Raw genomic sequence first — 22,799 nt, forward strand, 5'->3', positions numbered from 1 at the left:
AGTCTATTTGACACAGAATTCAATTTTGCAGTCAGAATCTTTAATATGTTCAAGTTAATTATTTTTAAAAAATATTGAAAAAATGTGTAATTTTCAAGACAACACAAGATACCATACAAAAATGTCATGTCAGTACAAGCAGAAGAGAGTAACAAACGTCATGCTACAAAAATTTCTTTACTGAATTGAAAAGTTGTCAGCTTAGGTGTTATTAAATACCACATGAGATCATCAGATTTTCTTTCTTCAAATATCTCCTTTACCTGACGTTATGGTTCTGAGGAGAGTATTACACAATTTTTTTTTAATTCATAATTTAAAAGTATGAAGGCCGTCTCTCACTTGCCACTCATCTACCCTATTATATCTCTTTGTTTAAGTAAAGGTCTGCGATGGGATAATTTGTTTGAAAATTTTTTTAATTTGTTAAGAACATTATGTTGGTTGTGCTACTGTTTTATTTGCCTCTCACTTATTAAAGAACCAACTAAGCCAATATTAATATATTTATGTCATGTTCTTAGAGGTAAACAGGCATTCTTTTGAAAGGAGCCTCCCTGAGAAATTTTTTGCTCTTCATATTTTTTTTCATGTTCATTGATACTGTACAGCATACAAAATTACCTTAATTTTCCCGGCATCTTTCTTATTAATCACAAAGTGTTTTTTGAGAGCTAGACAGGATTCTCTTAGCCACCATGAAGCAGCATTTTGATTGTATTTTATTTGAAGTATTGAAAGGAAATATTCATACTGCATGCTGAAAAGAAAAGTAAATTGTGTTGGATTATCAAATAACATAAAATGCACCATATCACTTTGAAATTGGGTCGTCATTGTTGTTTTAATGATGCAGTGTTTTGTTGTTATATAAAATTATTATTATATTATTATTATTATTATTATTATTATTATTATTATTATTATTATTATTATTATTATTATTATTATTATTATTATTATTATTATTATTATTATTATAGCAGAGTGAAATCTACAATAATTTTTCAGTCAAAATATATTAAAGTCCAAACAGAAATTTTTAAAGACCTAACACCTTTTTATCATTAATCATGATGATAATGAGCACTGAGTAGGCTCTTGACAGAAAAGTTATTGTAGATTTTATTATTCATTGCATTACTTGCAATTGATTTAGCAAATCATTTTTCAATCAGGTAAATACAGTGTTTTTCTTTGCCGTAAAGACAGCAATTATTGTTAACAAGCTTGCTTAAAAGAAGGTGTACCTCATAACTATTATTATTATTATTATTATTATTATTATTATTATTATTATTATTATTATTATTATTATTATTATTATTATTATTATTTTTTTTTTATTATTATTATTTATATTATTATTATTATAGGAAGGTAGACCATTAATTACATATAAAATATTTTCCTGGTGGAACTATTTACTACCATTCATTAATGTTTGGTAGATTGGTGCTCGTGTAGAAGGCTGGGACCGTTACACTGACAGCATCTTCCGACCCACACCTTATGAGGAGACCGAAAATTTTGTCAATGGCAAAATCAATGAACTCATTGACAGAACCGGGAAACGTTCAGAATATTTGACAAGGAATGCTGAAGTAAGTATAAAAGTGTGAAGTTTGTAGAGCATACAGTGAAGTTTGGTAATGTTTCAGCTGTTTTAGTAAGTATTAGAGTGGGAATTAGTTTGCAGAGCTAACTAGGAAGTTGAAGGATATTTGAGCAGTTTAAGTAAGCAAGAAAAGTGTGAATACGTTTGGAGGACATACAAGGAAATTTAACAGAATTCAACCTATTAGAGTAAGCATAGAAAGATTGATGAAATTTGCAGTGCTAACAAGGAGCTTCAATAAGATTTAGTATGTAAGAATAAGTATGAAAGCATAAAGACCTATATGGGACCTACTTGGAAATTGCATGAAATTTAGGATTTTGAAGTAAGCATGGAAGTGTGAAGTAGTTTATGAAGCTTACTAAGATATTGTTAGAGTTACTAGAAAATTGCATGTAACCGAGGATGCTTAAGCTTACAAGGAGATCAAATAAAATTAATTCTGTAAGAATAAGTTTGAAATTGTAAAGCTTACCAGGAAATTAAATTGGAATTAGGCTGCTTAAGCAATTACGAAAGTGTGAAGAAGTTTGCAATGCTTACTAGGAAACAGTTGAAGATCTGAGTTGTTAACCCAAGTATAGAAGTGTGAAGAAGTTTAGAAAGCTTAGTAGGCAACTGAATAATATTTTAGCCCTCTTAAGTAAAAGTGCAAAGCTCAGTTGGAAATTGAATAATATTCAGGCTGTTTAACTAAGACAGAAAGTATGAAAAGGTTTTCAGAACTTACAAGGAAATAAAATACGATTAGGTTGTTCAAGTAAGCCTTAAAAATGTGAAAAATTTGCAGAGCTTACCAGAAAATGGTTTCAGATTTAGACTCCTAAATAAGCATAGAAATGTGAAGAAAGTCTGTGAAGCATGATAGACAGTTTAGCAAGACTTAAGTTGTTTAAGTTAGTATGGTGTGAAGAAGTTTGTAGTACTTACTAGGAAATGGTATTAGATTTAGCTGTTAAAGTATAGAAGTGTGAAGAATTTTGCAAAGCTCAGTAGGTAGTTGTATAAGATTAAGGCCTTTTAAACAAATATAAAAGTGTGAAGAAGTGCATGCAACTTACTCATAAGCAGAATAGACTTTGGCTGTTTAATTAAGTCTGAAAATTGAGATTGAATTACATTTAGGCCGTTTAAGGAAATAGAAAAGTGTGAAGAAGTCTATGAATCAGATTTAGGCTCATGAAGTACAATGTATGTCTAACATCCTTAAGAGAAAAAAACTAGCAAAGGATTTTTCTGAGCATGTAGAAAGCCTTTTTCAGTGTTTTATGCAGGTGCTGTTGTATGAAGTGATCACAAGTCTAATGTTTTTCTCTGTAGTCTAAACCTCTTTCTTTTATGTTCATGGCCAGGAATAAAATTATTGATAGACTAGCAATCCTCAATAGTGTTATTACTTCTTGAGTCGCTCAGTTTTAACAAAACTGTCGATTGGATCAAATTATTGTGTACAGGAGATTTCTTAGTAAGTGCTCGTTGTATTGGTAAGAATTTTATAATGTTCTAAACAGGCTTTAAATCTCCTGTTGTGTTTCTGCAGTTATCCCTCCACATGAAAACTTTTGGAAGTGAGATCTATTATCGCCACTTGCATGGAATGGACAAAATCATGGAAGCAATCAACACCCTTAATCCAGCTGAGCGAATTAGGAAGCTGAATGAGGGGCAGGTCAGTTACTGTTGCATCAGTGTTCATGGGGTGTCTGCCATTTTGTTGCCTCAGCATAATTGTAGGACTTGTAGTGTCCCTCATCCAGGCTAATGACCATTACACCAAAGCCTTCAGTATACATTGCACAAAGACTGAAGAATTCCAAACTTTTGAAATTGAAATTAGCATTGACAGAATATTTGCCTTGTAGAGGGATCAGTTACAGCACAAAAGAGGAATGCATGAAGGATTTTTAATCTTATTAAAGGCAGTGGTTATTGAAATTTCGGGACTGAGTTCAAGTTCTCATGATTTACTTGTGGTAGTCATTTTCACTAAGATTAAAAGTCCTGTTTGTCTTAATGTGTTTTTAATTCAATTCAGTGCAGTTCAATTAACTGAATTGAAAGACTGGAGTTACCCTAGCCCAAAGAAAGTCCCTTTTGTAGTCTGGAAAGTAAATTGAGTGTCTTAATAAATACTGCTTTAGTAAATTGATAATATTAATAATACAATCCATCTACCCATTTGCCAACATATCGATATAGTTAGCATGGCTGCATGAAAGATTAAATTAATTATTTACATTCCAAATTTTAATTACAGAGGAGTATTTTCAATACTAGGTCTAATTTTTTCATTACTATGTATCTCTTAAATTTTTTGCTATAGTAATCAAAGACTATCCGAGTCCATGTTATGAAATAATAATTTGAGATAACAACAAAATTAATACAGGTTACTCTGAGGATTTTTCATCAGGAAATATTTACTCTCAACATTTCAGCTGACACATCATTATTTTCATATAAGCTTTATCTTTCTTTCTAAGTGATTGCTAGAAAGACTATAAAGAATTATTATTTAAAAAGAAGAGTTGTCTGTGTTATTTTTTTAGTTTTAGAAAAAATTGAGGGAATGAGAAGCTACAATACAGAAACATCTTACCTGAAATTCTTTTATATAAGTTTAAGAATTACACACATTGCACCTTCCCTCTCCACAGGACATCAACTTGCAGAAATCTTGGTTAGCTGTTGAATCTGCCTACATAATTCCAACCACTGCTGGCATACCCTTAAACCTCAGCATCACAGCTAGTATAGCTCTGGATGTCCACGCAAGTGGTAAACTAGACATATTTTCCTTATTTACTAGTGGCCATGCTAGTATCAGTGGACAGCTCAAACCAAGGCAAGATATGGGAAAATTATGTTGGTCAAGACACTTTGGTAATGGGATGTGACTAGGCAAACAATCAGCCTCATGTCAATTTTGTCAATTTGTTATATCCTTGTATTCCGTTTATTGAAATGATATTCCTACTTATGGAGTTTTTAGATACGAACAATTCTCTTGTGAATTAGTGCAGAAATCACTTATTGTGCATTTTTGCTGAGCCCTGATATATTCTTTGCAGTGTTGGCATTGAAGTCGTTGGCTCAATGGTTGTCGATGGACATTCTTCTCAATCAGGAGCTGAGATGGTAGCAACACTGCATTCGTCAACAGTTTTGGATGGACGGTTTGACATAGAAGGATCTGAAAATGTTCGAGTTGATATTAAACTTCCAAGAGATAAGGTGGAAATTATGAACATTACGTAAGTTATGTTACAGACTTACGGTTGTTTTTAATCAGCATCTGTAGGAATAAATATCAATAAAATCAACATTAGGATTACCAACTTAATGTAATTATTGTCAGAGCATATAATGTAAATGTTAATAACAATATACTGTATATTAGAAGTATTCAAAACCATGTCTAACCTTTTATCTTTTAGATTATTGACTTACAATTATGGCAGGGAAACTGATGTTTCACCGTATGTTATTTTTCAAAGAAATTTCATGCTGATGTGTGAGGCTCAGTTTGGCTCTCTTATGATATAATGTATATATGACACAATTTAAAGAAGGTAGTGGAACTTCATTGATTAAGGAATTATTATTTTATTTATTGATGCTGTTTAAAAAAGTTATGAGCTTTGTAGAACAGTGCACAATAGGAGCTTTTGTTGATGTTACTGTACCTTGTAAGTCTTCTTCTTCCTGAAAGTGTCACTCTTCACATCCTTCTTAATTTCATGCTAACACTAGCTTTTGTGGCTTTCATGAACCACACAGATCAAAGCTGTTCCTTATCCATGGGTCATTAGACATGTCAGCCAATGGGTCACGAGAAGCTATAGAAGGTGTGGCCATTGACCGAATGGAAGTCAGTGGATGCACGTCGTATGATGAGCAAGTTGGAAGCAAGCTGTGTTTGAATGTTCAGTACCCCAATGCTTCAAGAGTACCAGAGAGTCCCTTTTATCCCCTAACTGGACCTTCACAGCTGCAATTAGTCCTGCACAAAACAGACCCAAGTTTAACATCATATCAGCTTCGTTATACATGGGAATGGAGGCCTGTGAGTATTTTTGTAGAATAATCAGTGAAAACTGGCAATTTTGCAGTTTGATAGTATATTATGAACTGTAGAGCTGTTATCACTAGGTTTTTCTGCAGAATAATGAACGACCTTAAAATACACATCCACATTAGAGTAAAAATTGATGAAGGGAAATGAGAGTCAGTTTAATGTTAGCTTTTTCTCTTTAATGATAGATATTAACTGTCTTACTAGTTATATTTTGTAGTATTAACAAAATTCTCAGATAAGGATGGAAAAAGTGAAAAAATATGGTAGAGGAGGATAATTTTAAAGCCAAAATTCATTTGATCTTAACCATTACTCCACATTTTTTAAAACTAGATCAGTTAGTCTTATGTCTTTATTATAAAATTTCAAGGAAGGACTTGGTCTGAGTGTAAAAAAACAATACTGTAAAATCCTAAATGGTCATTCCCTTAGAAGGCAATTGATTATTTCACAGTAGCTCAAATTTGTTTACTGAGAGTGTGCTGTTTCTGGTCGCTAAAAATCTTTTGTAAGCTCCAAAGAATAATTGAAAGATCCGCTGTCAGTTGATTTTTCACTTTGTACATGATTGTCTTTTAGCATTTCCATAACATATAGTGCAGTACACATATAAGGGTAATAACAGCTCTGAAAACTGACACAGTTTATACCATTTAACTTCAGTGTTGAAATTGTTGCCAGCATTTCAGTCATGTCAGTATCATTAACTTTCCTTAGTGACCTTAGCTAGGAATTCAAGAGAGAAAATTACAGTGTGTGTTATATTGCTATGTAAAATGCCTCATTTGAATGGATGAGTAGTTTAGATGTTGACTTATTTCTCTCATATGAAATCAGTATTTCATTTAAAACTAGGCTGCAACAACAGTGTAATATGTTATGGAGATAGGCTGTGTTAATGCACAAAAACTTTTTTAATTGCAGGATTACAGGACATTCTTGCTATCAGTCAACACTCCAGGAACAGCAAGTCCTCGTGAACACAGTATAAAGTATAACATAAACTTCAGATCACAGAACATTATACTTGAGTTACGATCTCCAAGGACAAGCATGTTATCAAGAGGTATGTGCAGTGGTGATGAAACTACCCACCATAACAAGTTTCACTTGTTGTGATTTTTTAGATTTTTAGTTTAAGTAAAGTACAAGGTTTTAAGATTGAGATTCTTCGCTTCTGTAGAGTGGACTAAAAGGGATATCATCAGTAACTGTACTCATTAGCTATGCATGAAGTGACGTGTCCGATTTTTCAAGCCTAGTGAAGAATGCAGTGATGGTTTTATGAAGCTGCTTAGCACAGTATAGTATTAACATAAGACCCTTTAGCTGTATATAACAGGGACTCTTCAGTGTTATTTTGTGCTGTGTGTTATGTTGCATTATTTATAGCATTTTTCCCGATGTACATATATAAAATGAAAAACATGGTAGAACACTTTATGGGGAATGGTGAGGAGTTCAAAGTTATTTTCATTATGAACAAAATCTTATGAAATATTTGCCTCTGAAGAGTAGATCTAGTAATACTGTCATTTATTAATACATTGTCTTTTCCTAATCTCTCTACCTAATAAACAAGAATTTCTCCACTTTCCTTCTTCATTGCATTGGAAAACTTTGGTAATCTTCTCATAGTAAGGAAAGTAGAATCAGAATATACACAGATGACAATCACAAACTAGAATTAGATTATATAAGCAGCTGTGATCTTTTTAAAGGTTATATAATACAAAACAAGTTTAAATAGTTAGTGGCTAGATATAAACTCCTGTGTTGATTAAGTATTATTTTGATTATCAATTTTCATTTTGTTTTATGTTTTCTTTGGTTTTCACTTCAGGGCGGTACGTATGGACAGAAATGGAGAAACGTTTAGACATAAGTATATCAATAAATGACCAAGAGGCTGCAACAGTTAATGCTGGGTTCTCACGTCATAGCAAACAAGGTCGCGATGTGTTCAGCCCTATATTCACAATCACTTGGAGAGGACAGGAACTTGTTAAGTTTACAGGTATTGTGAAGGATTTGATAAATTCATGAAACTAACATAATTTCCTTGTGACTAATTTTTATTAATATAAGCTGTTCAAGTTTACTACATTTTAAAATGAATGATGATGAAATATTTTTTAATGGAAGGTTTACATTGTAAAAGTACAGTAAATTCTTGATTAAAGGTTACTGTCTTAGCACAGTACTGAGATGTTTAGGTTTGTAGAAAATATGGCTGAAATGTATTTAAAGTATCAACATTTAGTATTCTGCACATAATATAGAGTAAACTGAGATGTATGCAATTCATTTTCATCTTCTTCATTACAAGTAGAGTGAATTGGTGATATGGTCAGTATACTGTAGTATTTCTGTTTCAAGTTGGTATTGCTCACCTTCATTACAACAGGAGTCATAGATTTGCGGCAGAAATCGGGGGCACAGCTTTATGAGGTTGATGTGCAGGTGAATTATCTGGTACCAGGACCAAGGAATACTTGGCAGCGAGCTACAGGCACCATTCAAGGATCGCTTAGTGACAATGGGTCTGAGAGGGATGCCAACTTGGACATTGTGTATAGCCCATCGGTATGTTGTCATTTAGAAACCCCTGGAGTTCTTCTTACTTTCGTATTTTTTCAGATCACACTCTCCCAAAGGTGCTCCATTTATCAATATATTTTCATTTAATTGTCACTTTCTCTTTGTTTTACATGCTAGAATAAATAGCGAGTAAAATGTGCAATGTATTATTGAGTTTGTACAGTATTTATTAAGATAATAATATATTGAGTGCAAGAGAAATTGAACATTAAATATTTTATGAAGGAACTATAAAGGCTTCATTTATTCATAAGGCACAGAATTTAGTCAGACTTTCTAAAATTCCAAAAGTAGATTGTGAATGCATTGATTTTAAAATTTTGATACTCTTGTGAGAGAGTGCAAAATAATGAGCAGGAAGACAAGTACTGCTGGTTTTATTGATGAAGAACCTGTTATAAAGTGTGTGTGACGTCATGAGTACGCTTGAGACCACGGCACAAAGATTACAGGTGACCTGAGGTCAAACTATTTCTCTACAAAACAGGACAGGTGCATACAGAAAAACATAATGATTTTACAATGTCTGGTCTGTTATATAAATATTCTGTCACACATACATAATGGCTATCACTTGAACAGACAATAAGATGTACAATTTCTGTGTGAATACATTAATTTGTGTTTGTCCGACCTTAGGTCCGAATGTGAAGGCACCAGAGGAAAGCTGGGATGTTGTTACAGAGGAACACGTTGAACAGGGACTTTGCAATACTAACCCCCCCAAGACATGGGTACGTCTGATCAAAGCAGGGTATCTGCTGGGCGATGGAGGGACCCCCTTTCACGATGTCAACTGGAGGGGGTGGCGCCTTCCCAGCGCCTCTGTAGTGGTGTGTTTGGGTGCCTCATTGTCTGGTTTCAGGGTTTTTCGGGGACTCCCACAACGTTTTCCTGCGCATGGGTGCTGTCCAGAGGGTTGCTATCTCCTGCGGGAAGCTTTGGGAACCGCCCCCGATGTCCTCCTCCAGGAATGTGGGCTTGAGGCAGTCTAAATATACAATTCACAAAAATGATAATAATTTGTGTTCGTCCAACCTAGGTCAAATGTGAAGGCACCGCAGAATAGGGGATGTTCATTACAGAGAACGCGTTGAGTGGGGACTTTACACTCTTTGGTGGAGTTTATCATTGCTGCCATTAGCTTTTGAGTCTTAAATTTATCCTTAAGACTCAGAAAGTCGAAAATAAGCTGTATGAAATTTGTTATTCCAGTTATCGATGCCCCGTGAAAACATCAAGATAGAATACCGTGTGGCCAACTCATCAACAGCCAGTGACAGCAAGTTCGAGCGTCGCTGGAGATTCTTTTTCTCTCAGTTCCCAAACATCAATTTCATGGGTGCTTGGTTTTACAAGGTAAGACATAGAGTTCATTTTTATTGAAGATATATGGTCCTTCAGTTACTGCTATAGACTATCAGTACATTTTCAGTGTGTGTCAACTTCTTATACTTAAAGGAATTGGATTGACTGTACAGTACATTAATTCTTGAAATGATTGAAAATGAATCTATGGTTCAAAATACCCAGTGTTTTCTGTGGAAGTTGTGTTATCTTGTATATCATATTACAGATTTGGCTAGGGAAAGTATCATTTTCTCACTCAGTTAACAAAATCATTTTGTAGCATTCACTTTATTTTTGTTGTTGTTCTAATAGCCCCTTAAATGTACTGCAATTGCAAGTCATGCTTTATTATCTTTTTGCAGAGTCATTTTGGTTCTTTTGAAAATGATATCCAGGTAAACCTGGGTGAGAACTTTGAGAATCCAGAACATCAAGTGGACATCTTCCAGCTATTTACTCTCTACAATATCGATTCAAGGACGACATTCAACTCTACCTTTAATGTCAAGGTGAGTGACCATTGGTTGACCTGCTTTGAGATAGCCATGAACTGATTAACAGTGAGAAGTTAGCCTCATTTGTTCATTTTAGTTTGTTTGCTCATAACTGAGTCTATCTTGGTTACAATCCTCATCACCTTCAGTTCATCATTATTCTATATGGTCTTTATGTGATATTTGTTAGTTCATTGGGTATACAGTTACACAGTATTATAAAAAATGTATGTTTGTGTGAATTTGATGTATTGGCTATGTCTTGTCTTGAAAATGCCTTAATGTTTGCAATATCAGGGGATATCTTAGTGATAGTAAGGTTTCTTAAGCAATTTTAACTATGTCATTGAACCTGTCTTCATCATGTGTACCTTTTTTCTGTTCCCACTGACTGGCGCATTTCTGGCTTCAGATCACAGAAGTCGGAGATTTGAGAGATTTTGGTTGGTGAGGCAAGGGACATATCACAAGTGGAGGAATTTAGTCAATCCCTTGCCTTCCAGTTTTCACATTCCAACAATCAATAATTGACACTCAGTTTTCTACCCAAACTGGACATCTAGACTTTTGCAGTATTAAGAGATATGTTTACTGTATATATATAAAATTGTTTACTGTATTCTTCATTTTATTTTCAGCACCCCAAAAGTAATTTGGACTTGAAAGTGGGTTTAGACTGGTTCCATGATGACCATATACTTAACACAGGATTCATTGTCCAATATGCAACAGGTGAGTAGATTTTCTACAGTATTTCACTTGATAATAATTATAAATAGCCAGAACAAAATTTGCTATACATGATTAATGTTCCAAAATCATAAAACATAAGACAGAATTTCACGAAACACTGTCTGCAAGTTTTAATTGACTCTCAAATGTACCAACTGCACATTGAGTATTTCCATTATGTTTTTACAGCAAAAGAACTTGTTTCCCGTTTACACCTGAAAAAGGAGTTAACCGGATATCTTGAAGTTGAGGGTTCATGGTTCATCAAAATTCCAGAAACAGCAGATTTAGAAGTTAATGGTCAGGTTAAAGAGAAGAGAAGCAAAATTTATACTGTAAGTTAATTGCCCTTGGACATTCATTTCTTAGGATAATTGATTAAGAATATATTATGCAATCCATGCCAATAACATTAGGATAGAACCAGTTGATTATATGAATATTGGAAAGTGTGTAGAGTTATGTGAATCATATGTGTTTACTGTACTTTAAGCCCTTGTGATATATTTTATAGTATTAGTTTTAGTTGCTATGGTGAGAAACATAATCTCCAAATGGGAACACAAACAGGTTACAGAAACAAATAGCTATGATGAGAATACCCATAAAATATCAACATATTTATCATGGCAATCTTCTTATTTCTAGTTTGAAGGTGAGGCAAAGTCTGGAAGGGATACAAAAATAGAATTGAGCGGTGCTTATGGGGACCTTTCGACACGTCTAGAAAACCTGCACAATCTCTTGTTAGATGTCACTTTTCCTTCATATGGGTTAATAAGAATTAATTCAACTTTCCACTCTAATGAGAGAGAGATGAGTCTCGTTACCCATGTAAGTAGGTACTGATTAGTTATCAATACAATTATTTGAATATAACGTATCACATAATTCAACTTTGAAGTCTCTTTGATAATATCTATGTCTTGAGTTGTACAGAAATGCCACTTAGACAGTGACCCCTTGATATCCATAGATTTTTCTTTTTGTTCTAAATTTGTGATCATTTATTTCATCTATATATATATATAATGTAAAAGTACAAAAGCATTTATCCCTGTATAGCTATGCTTTGCAGCATTGTATGTACATGTTTTCCATATACATAATGATTATGAATTGAGGTTTTCCTTTTCAGGTTCTCACAAACAGTGGCCAGAAGTATGGCGTCAGTATTGGTTATATTCATGGAAGAGACCACTTGTTGGCTCAAACGCATAATTTTAACCTCGAAGTTTACCTCCCTGGCCAACTTTATACATCAAACACTGAAATTAGTATAGGAAATGTCATCACAATAACTAATGACTTGCACCTTGATAGGTGAGTTTCATCAGTGGATGAGATGTGTTCTGTTTGTTGCAGAATTCAGTCAGCTTTGTTTACATATTGCTATTTTTTTTAATTAATTTTCTACAGGACTATCACAATCCAAAAATAACATTGTAAATAAAAAACAGTCATATCTCATTGTCTAATAATGCATTGCACTTTCAGGCAGAGAGATATTCACGTTAGTCTAATTGCTGATATCCTTCAGTCTCATCAGTATGGTTTTCAAGCCCTTTTAAAGTGGGATGCCAACAGGTTAGTCAGATTCCTATATTCGGACATATGCAAAATGCTGCTATTATTCTATTACAGATGATATTGGTGCTACATTTTTCATGTTTTGATTTCTTTTAAATATTTATCCACTATGTAATTTGACTTGAATAAAATAGACTTTTTAAGAAGCTGATAACATGGCCTATAAGTAACAGGCTGTTGATATTAAGTACAGGTAAAGGTTACAAGGTGTATGAAAGTATTTGGAAGAATATAGGTGATGATAAATTAGAGGAAAAGACTTTGTCTTTCTGTGCTGTCATGAAGCTCAAAACCTTCTAAGGAAGATTGTAAATTCATATCAGAACCCTAAGTAAAGATCCTTACACTGAAGATAATATTTATTTGTAAGATGTTTTTATCTAAGTATGATACAGAGTTGCACAAGCTGTTGGCTGAAGGAACCCATATCAAAGAATAGCTGTTGGTGAGATTTTCTTTTGTTTTATTGTAGAAAGTTGGCCCCTTGTTCTGAGGTACTCCATTGAAGAGTATGATGAAGACACCCATATTCATTCAGTAAGATTACTGTTCCTGTACACCAGAAGAAGTTGAGACTCTGTCCCTGTCTAACTCAGATATTAATAGTATTAGTCTGTTGCCTCAGATCTAGAAGCAGATTACCAGAGATGCCAGCCATCTTTCACTGCACTATGCCTCTGATGTAGGACACAGTGTCTTTAAAACAGGTTGTGTGGTAGCATCTATCTTCATTGGTCACAAGGTTTCACCTAGGTCTCATGCTATGACTTGAACTTTGTAAGGGCAGTCTATCACCCTGTACTTCATGGTATCAAAAGAAGTAGGATGTATAATTAAGTTTTTTATACAGCCCTAGCAAAGTCTGACTGGAACAATGCTTTGTGGACCAAATCAGTTCAACAGGTAGTCAGTAGACCCATGCAAGCCTGTTTGAGTCAATAACCAAAATGACAACAGATTTATATTAAACTACAGAAACCATATATTAGCCAAAGAGCTCAAAGAATAAATTGCCATAATAGTGGTCATCATTATTAAAAGTATATCTGGATTGAAACTGGTATGAATAAATTGTAAAAACTCCTGTTTGCAGGAAAGGTAAAGAATTGAGAAATTCACCATATAGAATTTTTATTAATTAGGAGAATTCGGGTGTCAGCTAATTACCAAGGCTGTCGATAGTATATCATTTAATGGTGATAATTTAGAACCTATGAAAAAGAGTGGTTCAAGAAGTAATTTTTAAGCATTTTGCTTGGTGTTTGCACAAACAATTTTGTTGTTAAAAAAAATATTTTTTCATCACTAGGGATCCCAATCAGAAACTGGTATTTGATGTCTTATATGAAACCCCAAGTGATCAGGAGTTCACATTCACTATGGATGGTCAACTATTCTTCTTGGGACAGCAGTATCGTTCAAACTGGAAGACCCACAAATTCTGTGAGTGTGTGTGTGTGTGTGTGTGATTATATTGTAACAAATATTCATTTGGTTAAGGGGATATCAGATTCAAGTCCAGCCTTAACTATATTTTTGTATTATTTAAAAATTTTAACCCTAGATACAATTAGATATAATATACCACTAGACCAGGTAATTTTCATCTCACTCCCAAAGATATTTTTTATGACCTGTGAAACTTTTGTTTTAAGTTGTAATCTTCCTCCCATTATCAGTATTTGTGGGAGGACTTTTAATTTCTTATTTCTTCAATATCAATACAATAAACAGTAATGTTTAATGCATATATGTTTTAGTTAAGACATATATGCAGTAAACATTAATGAGATGAAAATGAAGAAAATTTTTTTTCTAATATTTTAAGGGCTGGAATAGACTTATTCTCTAGTAATTCCATTAAATACTTTCTCTAGACAAAAAATGCTATTATATAAGTCAATGTAACTAATAGAAAAGAAAGACCTGACTGAATCTCTTGTTACCACTCAGATCCAGGACTCTGGATTAAAACTCTGCTAATTGGCAATTAAGGGTTGTTGCATGCTGAATATTAAAAAATCTATCAGCTCCAGTGTGTATGGGTTAAGTTGTTTTGAAGAAAATTCCAGGAAAATTTATAGCACTATATTTTATTCATTGTGAGAAATTTATGATAAATTATGAGGTTAGTCGATCATAGTCTTCATATTTCAGAGGAGTTAATGAAAATTTGGATTGCATTATTTGTATTTAATCCTTTTTCCAACATTTGAACAGTGCAGTTTATAGGTGAAGACTTAATTTGGGAACACAGGAATGAGGGTGGTATAAGTTGGATGGAAGGCAGTCGAAATATTCAAGCCATCACAACAAACTTTACAATGCGTCTCAGAAGGGGACATACAGCTGAGCTTTATGGTAACTTTGACATCAGTACGCCCTTTGTACATTGGAAGAAGAATTGCCTTGAAATCAAGTAAGTGTATCCCTGTGGCAACTTGTTGAAGAAATTTTTATGAGACAAAGTTGTTTTGCGCACCTATTTACATTATAAGAGTTATATTAATCGGTACTGAAATGATAAACTTTTAATCTTTCAAGCCTTCCACCTGTATGGAGCTTGGGTACACTTTAGAGTTCAAATACAATGACATGGCTGACTAAAGAACTCCTCTCTGTTTTGGCAGAAGAATTTATTACATATTTAGTCTTTTATTTGGAATACCTTATTTTTTTAGAGGCATTGAGAGGAGCAAGTTTTAGATTGTAATTGTTGAAAGAGCTCATTTCCTTCGTCAGATATTTCCGTGATCCTGACCACATTGAAGGCACCTTGAAAGCTGGCTGGCATGATAATGAATTTATTGACATGCAGCTCTTGGCCCGCAAGAGGATTGACAGCTCCACCTTCAGGATAGAGACAAAGCTGGATGTGAGCTCTTCTTTTGAGGGTCTTATAAGTGCTAGCACTGGAGCTGTTATAGAGAAAACTAGTGGCGTTCTTGATATGAACTTTTACATAATGGTAAGTAAAATTGTTGAAGCAATAATTTGTTTAGTGTCCATTTACGGGAAATATTTAAATGATTCGTCATTATTTTTCAGCACAAGTACCCAAACAGTTACTAGGGACCTCAGACAAATAGGTCTAGAAAAATTCTTTAAAAAATTCCCATTACAGCCCTAAAAAGTTTTATGTTGAACAATAAAGCATCTGGCGACATATGATTGCATGTGCCTTTTAGCTACCAACCACCAAAATCTCATCCTAACGGTCCCATCCAAACAGTTCCATGGTAACGCTATTAAAGGTTGAGTTCTCATAAAGAGGAGCCCAACAATTTCCTATTATGGCAGCTAAGAAATACAGTGATAACAATGGATGCCACAAACACTGATAGAAGAAGTAAAGTTTTTCCGTAATGAAATGGACACACTAGGGAAAACATTGAAGATGTCAAATTACTCTTGTCAAAGAGCTAGAGGGAGGAACTCCCACAAATGCCCAAGATCACAATGCTCAAAATGAAATTACCAGAAGACCAGTGAAAATACCGTTAACCATTAATTGAACTTAAAGATCTAGCAAAGACTAAACCACACTCGCATTACTAAACAACCAATCAGTAGAAGGTAGAGTTCTTGTCAAATAATCATTGAACTTTTCAGTAGAATAGTAATGCAAGAAATAGAAATGTTCACGCATTCTTAATGAAGTGAAAACCTGAAAATGACAGTGTGATCTCCATACAGATGACTAAATAATTTCAGGCTAAGTCCCCCTCCCCCTGCTATTTTCATCATAGGCAGTGAAATTCATTACAAAGAGAAAACTAATGCCTGTTACACACGCGAGACTTAGCAAATCAAAACAGGAATGGACATTACTAAAACAACAGTAGCGTGTGTGATTTGATCTAGAAAAATAGCAGTAAAGATTGGACAAATTGTAATTTGTTGTTAGGGCTCTAATTTCAGTAATACATTAAATTATTTATTTATAATTGTCTGTCACTGTGAGTGAGGAATATCTGCTGGCTCAGTCCACTTAAATACTATACTATTTACGTTTGTAATCTGGCAAAAATGCACTTAGAAGTGATCGAGTGCATAATGATGATTGGTTGAATGTAACCTGTCCAAATACCATTGGTATGTCATGTGAATACTTGGTGATCCAACTGAGAACTTATTTTGTAACCCGGATATCTCCATCAAATATATGCTGTGCCTTTTAATAATGGTGCTGAGTTGAGAGGGATGAAAAATGAGATTCTACTTAATACCTGGAAGTGATAAAAATGGCTGTATGTGAAACTTTATTGGGAAGTAACTAACAGCAAGGTTTACAGACACTAAAAGCTGAGGTTTTCGTGACACTCACAATAGACAGTGTTAGCTGGTGAGAAAACTCTTCCCATTTTTTCTGTTAAATCAAGGCAAAAATGCACATCAAACTAAATATGAGTTAAAAATCTAAATGCACATAGTATTCGGCGTAGCAGTTTGTTTTAATATTTGGTAGGCTATACTGCAAACTTTTAAAATGTAGGCATGTGCTGTATTTCCGTGTATAGAAATACAAATTATATAAGAAAAAAACAATCGGCATTACATAATAACAGAATTCAAAAATGTATGCTAAGAAGAAAATTTTCCTTAAATGACTTGGTTGGGACAAAATGGTTTTCAGTCTGGGAAATGTGCTAGGCATAGGTTACTGTACTCTTACCGTATCTACAGCACACATACTCACACTCACATTTCAGTGATATTTAATTTTTATCATCATATAAAACCTTTTTTTTATATTCTGTATTTGTTCCTCTACCACAAACTTTTGTCTTATTCTCACTGATGTTTATCACTTTCTCTTTTTTTTGACAACAGTGGGACAAAGATCGCCTTGAGATTACCTTCGAGGGCAAAGATGATAGCATGAATGACATTCTGAGATATTCACTTTTCGGCCAAGTCCGCACTACAATTGAAGGCTACAGCTTGATGTCTGCTGCTGTTGACTTTTCTCTCCTGCCCTTAGCCACAGATATGCGTGCCAAAGCAAAATGGGAAGGACATGAATATGAAGTAATACTAGCAGGTATGAAAGTTTGTTAGGGTACAAAATGTCAAGAAGATATAGTAAGCACATCACATGCAAGAGAACCCTATTTTTTAAGCACCTCCTGATAAGACGTTTGTGGTGTATCATTTCCTTAGTTGTGTATTTAGTTACACTTGTGCTATTTTACAACATAGATGCAATATATTTTCATGTGTTGAACTGATGTTTGCAGACAAACTCCTATTTCATTGTAGTTTATCAGCAGAGGTAATACACAAAGCCAATGTTCTTCAACCATTTCTTAATTACAGGCTTCTAATCTACTGACAACTATCTTTCATAATACTATAGAATGATCAGAATCCTTTCCTCCTTTGCAGGTGACATGTACCACGGATATGATTTCCTGAGAGGAAACTTGTCTGTATCATCATTGCAAGAGAAGGACATAGTGATGGCCCATATACATGTTTACCATGACCCTGCAGCTTTGGAGGAAAAGCTAAGTGTATGTAAACTTCTGATATTTATAAATTGCAAGGTTGCTTATGAGTGAGTTTAGTAAAGCTTTGATTTCATTATTTGCTCAATCTAACAATTTACAAAAAAAGGTAGACATAGGGTAGGAAAATATTTTGGGTTAGCAAAACAGTTTCTATAAATTTTAGTGGTTTTCTGTTTTATCTGTTAGATATCTGTAGTTCTAAAATTAGCAAATCTGGGACAGAATTCAGAACAAGAGGTTTGTTGAATTTGTAATACAGTGTTGTTCTAATTAAAGATAGCAGTGCTTTGGGCTGACGAGGAAATACACATCGAGGGTCAAGTGGCTACATTACCTCAACACTTCAAGGCTGGAATTCTGATAGAGACCACCTTGGAAGAGCTAAGCAAGGCTGGTATCATCCTCGGCCATTCAAAAGATGAGCATATCAAGGTGAGAGTTCACAGCCTAAAGTTCATGACCACGCTGTCTTCAAACTCCTTAACTTTGGTTTAGCTGTTCTTTCTTGGTGCCCTATAGATGTTTATCCTTTTAGTTAGAAAATACTGTGGTTTTCTAACATTTTACAGAAGTTTGGAATGAAAAATATGCTTCCTCATTGGTTATTATCATCATTGGAGAGGTGTATTGTTAGAAGGTATGATTTTTATATGATGAAAATAATACTGTAGTTTCTATTTATTGTAGAAGGAACACAGAATGGGTAAATGTTATTTTTTTCATTTTGCAGACAGAGGCCAGAGTGCAGTGGAATGACAAAATCGATGCTGGTTTTGTTTTATTTGGCCAAGTCACATCTCTTACTGACTTCTTGGTCAGCTGTACAATACGCACACCTTTCCCTGGGTATCAGGTAAGTGGGTTTTGAAAAGCTAATATAATTACAGTACAGCATTGTGAACATGTGACAACAAACGTGTTTTTGAGGGTTTAGCCTATCCTTATTATTCTTAGTTCTCACGGCTTCTAATTTTATTTTTATGATACCTTAGGTGATAACAGGAGAACTGAGAAATTTGTTTACATTACAACCAGAAGTACGTGTCCATCCCAGGATTTTTGGTCAAATTGGTGACAATAAGGTAGGCAGCATTTGTTAGTTTTGCAACCAGCTTCTTCCATGAAATTGTCAGTTTTTTTCATGATTGAGATTTACTTTTTATTTTAGAGTTCCTTATTTGCCATATTTTATTGTGATATGCAAGCACTTTTTAAACTGCAAGCAGCGTATTATGTATAAATATCAATATAACAAAACATTTGTGATGCAGTTGCTTCTTTGTTGTGAAAATTACTGTGAATTGCCAAAATGCACAAAATGATAATACTGATTGATTTATACTTTTGATGCAACTACAGTATGGCCTCGGGGCACGTTATGAGCAAGGTCAACTTCCACGTCTGCGAATTGCTATTGAGTTGTATTCTCCCTTGCCTGAACTCCATACAGTTGTTCTTGATCTGTGTGACAATACTACAGAATCCAGTGTACGGTATGATCTTACCATGAAATATGGACCAACGAGGAACTTGCGACTCAATGTGGACCTTGAGGTAAGAGTGTTTTTCACTTTAAATGTTTTACATTGATTTTTAATGAGTGTAATTTACTAAAGCATGTGCTCTCACCCCTCCCTGCATGAAGTCCCTGAAGTTAGAAGTTAGTAGCTCAGACCTGAAGTTTAACAATCCCCCTTTTTCTACTGTTTATTATCGATTGTGGTGTGTGCAACTTACTGACTTCTCATTTTACTACTGTATTGTACAGCTGACCAGAAGCCAATAAGAGATGTGCTGAGTTTCCTTTGTCAGCAATTATTCATGCTATTCTAAACATCTTTTTCTTTGGATATTTTTAAAACAGCAAGGTCTTCATGCAGTCTTTTCACAGAACTGATTTCTAGGATAATTTCCAAATTATAGTACAGACTCCAAGATTGCAATTTCAGCTGTTTGTTAATGTGCAGCTCTTGTACTTTTTTCTTAGATTGTTTTCTTATATGTACTGTAGTGTCAAGTGAATATACAGAAATTTCAAGTTACCTCCTATTAATTTCACTGTCATCAGGCCATAAACTGAGATTTGAATTACCATTTATAACGGGGAACATTCTAGTTTTAAGGTGAGCAATGCATCCCCTATAGGGAACATCCAGATCTCACTGGTCTCAATGCCCATTTTACTCCCAAGTCTGGTTTATAATGATTAAGCTTGCTTGCACTTTTCTTTTCATTGACAATTTTTCTTCATTTTTCATTATGAACCTTAAAGATTTGTTAGGATTTTGTTGCAAATGTAAAACTTTAAATTGAGGTACTTTGCACTGGTTAGCTGTTATAGTAGAAGCATGTAGATTCTTGAAGCCCTCTGAAGATCAAAATCTTACAGAAAAGGCATCTTTTAGTTTTAAATGGATAACTGAGCTGTTTGCGAGGGGACCTGGTTGAGGATATAATCAAAACACTTTGGAATGAAAAGTAGACTGATTTCGTACTTTCTCACAATATAACTGGGTGCCCTGGAACTTTCATCAACAAAGCATTCTTGCTGGCTGCCCGATTAAGAGTGACAAAAAAAGACCTGTAGAGATCCCAGACTGCTTTGTGGTGGAGAAAGAAAGGCCTAGAGAAAAAATAAAGACCAATGATGAAAAGTAAAAATTGCTGTTGCAGAGGGATATAAAAGAATAGACATTTCAAGCATAAGAGCAATATTCTGAAGAGATGGATGAGGCCAAACTAAAGCTTCAGGTAATGTTGTGAAGACAAGAATTTACTACACTGAAATAAGATCATTTTTGGAATAAAACCTGGTAATGTGCATAAATGATATGAAATAATTTTAACAGTGAAACAGAAGAGATTAAATTTTTGGTAGAAATGAGAGATATACGTATACAAACTAAATGAAGCGATCCCCTGTTAGCTTTACTTAGTTTCGAGCTTCTCTCTCATATTTAGCAGCAGTAATCTTGAGAGTATATCTGTGCAGCAATCCCACAACTTAATTTCAGTGACTCCCAAAGGGTTCCTACTTACTTTCCTGACTTCTCTCCCATCCAGTTCTTTAGTAATATTTTTCTGGTTCAAGTGTAATTAACTTTCTTACATCAACTGACATTTGGAGCTGTCATATTACTTCAAAAACTTCCTATTTTATTTGTTGTAGAGAGACCCTATTTGTCAAATTGGTACACCTGGATCTAAAGATGTTCTAAAACTTTCTTTTCTGCTGAGCTATTGAAGCTAATCAGTCCCTGTTGAAACTATTGTATAAATATTTGGGTGCTGCTTCAATAATTTATTCTCAAATTGGGCTGTCTATTTTCTGTAGGTACATACTACTATACTGTGTATATGGATTCATAAATCTTGGGGAGAGTCCTCCTCCTTCTCCTCTTTTGGCATGTGCCTTGTAATTTGTCTCATGCTACCACTTATATTAACTCTGTTGAATCAATGACCATCCTATTACATATTTCAAGAATTATTTCTTTTCTGTACCTCCTGACTTACTACGTAATTATCTTCCTGCTTCCGTTGTTTCATTTTTCAACAGATGAAAATATTGCTTCCTGTATTGTGAATCCTTTGCTCTTTTTCTTTCTCTCTTCCTATGATTCCCTTCATCTCAACTTAGATAAAGTCTTCAGGTTGAAATAATTCTCTACATTTAGAAGGAAAAAAGAGTTAGGCAAATCTTGATATATTGTTTCAGGTTACCATGTGGTTTAAATGATTAACAGGTGAGTGAAGAAAAATATCACAGCGGGAATCAACCCTTTTAAAGGAAGACACTGAGGAAAAAATATTCATAGAATTTATTTTTTACTTTTCAAATGGCAAGACAGCTCTCTGATTTTTCATAATACTGTACAGTACTGTTGTTTGTAAAACTTAACTTCATTCTCATAAGAATCTGATGTAGTGAGCAAGAAAAAATACTGTTTTATTCGATTTTGTTTGCAGTTTGTATACGTCCTGTTTATTATACGGTATTGAAATGCCGCAAAAGCTTTAACACTTTGTCATCCTTCAGCGAAGCGCTGGTGGCTTTGAGGGACATGCTGTGGCAGAGCTGCCGCTTCAGTCCTTGGATAATCGACTCAGTGATGCCAGTGTGAAGTTTGCTGGTTTGATTTCGTGGGAACCGGTGCCTAAAGTGAATATTACTATACAGTCGGAGGGTGCTGATACATCAAAGGTAGAGAACTGTGCATAACTCCTGTTGTAAACAGGGGATGTAAGGATTTGTAGTGTGTGGAAGTTTCCCCTGTGAAATATTTCATTCTCTGAGAGAAACATAGTCTGTCTTATTCACGTAATTAGCATGAGTAGATTGTACAAGACAGGATGTGAAGATAAGTTACTGTTGGAATTTCTTAGCATCATTTGATTTCTTAGGTTAAGAGTGCCTTCAATTTTTAATGATTCTTTTTCTTATTTTAGCTTGTTATTAAAGGGAGTTTACCAAGGATTGAAGAAGGAGATTTGCAAATTTCTGTGACTTCCTCTATAGAAGGCTATGACACGTATGACCTCACTTGGGAGTATCTCGTACCAACAAGTGAGGATGTTGGTAAAGTTAATGGTCGTATTCATACCAAAGACGGTGTCTATGAGATATTTGCCCAAGGCACTACCAGAGACCTCTCGGGGACATTCTCATCTCCTTTTGAGCCTTTCAGGTAAAACCTTTGGAAACCTTTCAGACTTTATCAAATATTTTTTATGTAAAATTCACATAGTGACATGTACTTTCTTACAACTGTCCATTTCAAAATTCTTGTGATTATTGCTCATATTCATAGTTTTGATTGTGA

The 22,799-nt window shown here is 34.4% G+C and overlaps 1 protein-coding gene across 1 annotated transcript in view; it reads left to right on the forward strand.

The window, feature by feature from the left end:
- LOC136844332 (uncharacterized) overlaps positions 1-22,799 on the forward strand; it is a 73,423-nt gene that overhangs the window by 8,983 nt on the left and 41,641 nt on the right. The window contains exons 10-35 of the mRNA XM_067113317.1: positions 1,452-1,604; positions 3,159-3,287; positions 4,276-4,463; positions 4,690-4,872; positions 5,399-5,684; positions 6,621-6,762; positions 7,540-7,713; positions 8,104-8,282; positions 9,513-9,656; positions 10,010-10,156; positions 10,780-10,873; positions 11,063-11,208; positions 11,522-11,707; positions 12,012-12,196; positions 12,371-12,460; positions 13,773-13,906; positions 14,684-14,882; positions 15,206-15,431; positions 17,297-17,507; positions 17,852-17,979; positions 18,253-18,408; positions 18,707-18,829; positions 18,969-19,058; positions 19,336-19,530; positions 22,016-22,180; positions 22,426-22,664. Coding sequence (XP_066969418.1) covers positions 1,452-1,604; positions 3,159-3,287; positions 4,276-4,463; positions 4,690-4,872; positions 5,399-5,684; positions 6,621-6,762; positions 7,540-7,713; positions 8,104-8,282; positions 9,513-9,656; positions 10,010-10,156; positions 10,780-10,873; positions 11,063-11,208; positions 11,522-11,707; positions 12,012-12,196; positions 12,371-12,460; positions 13,773-13,906; positions 14,684-14,882; positions 15,206-15,431; positions 17,297-17,507; positions 17,852-17,979; positions 18,253-18,408; positions 18,707-18,829; positions 18,969-19,058; positions 19,336-19,530; positions 22,016-22,180; positions 22,426-22,664 — 4,292 coding nt within the window. The remainder of the gene's footprint in view (positions 1-1,451; positions 1,605-3,158; positions 3,288-4,275; positions 4,464-4,689; positions 4,873-5,398; positions 5,685-6,620; positions 6,763-7,539; positions 7,714-8,103; positions 8,283-9,512; positions 9,657-10,009; positions 10,157-10,779; positions 10,874-11,062; positions 11,209-11,521; positions 11,708-12,011; positions 12,197-12,370; positions 12,461-13,772; positions 13,907-14,683; positions 14,883-15,205; positions 15,432-17,296; positions 17,508-17,851; positions 17,980-18,252; positions 18,409-18,706; positions 18,830-18,968; positions 19,059-19,335; positions 19,531-22,015; positions 22,181-22,425; positions 22,665-22,799) is intronic.

Source organism: Macrobrachium rosenbergii, chromosome 12 (assembly GCF_040412425.1).
Source record: "Macrobrachium rosenbergii isolate ZJJX-2024 chromosome 12, ASM4041242v1, whole genome shotgun sequence".
Taxonomy (NCBI): domain Eukaryota; kingdom Metazoa; phylum Arthropoda; class Malacostraca; order Decapoda; family Palaemonidae; genus Macrobrachium; species Macrobrachium rosenbergii.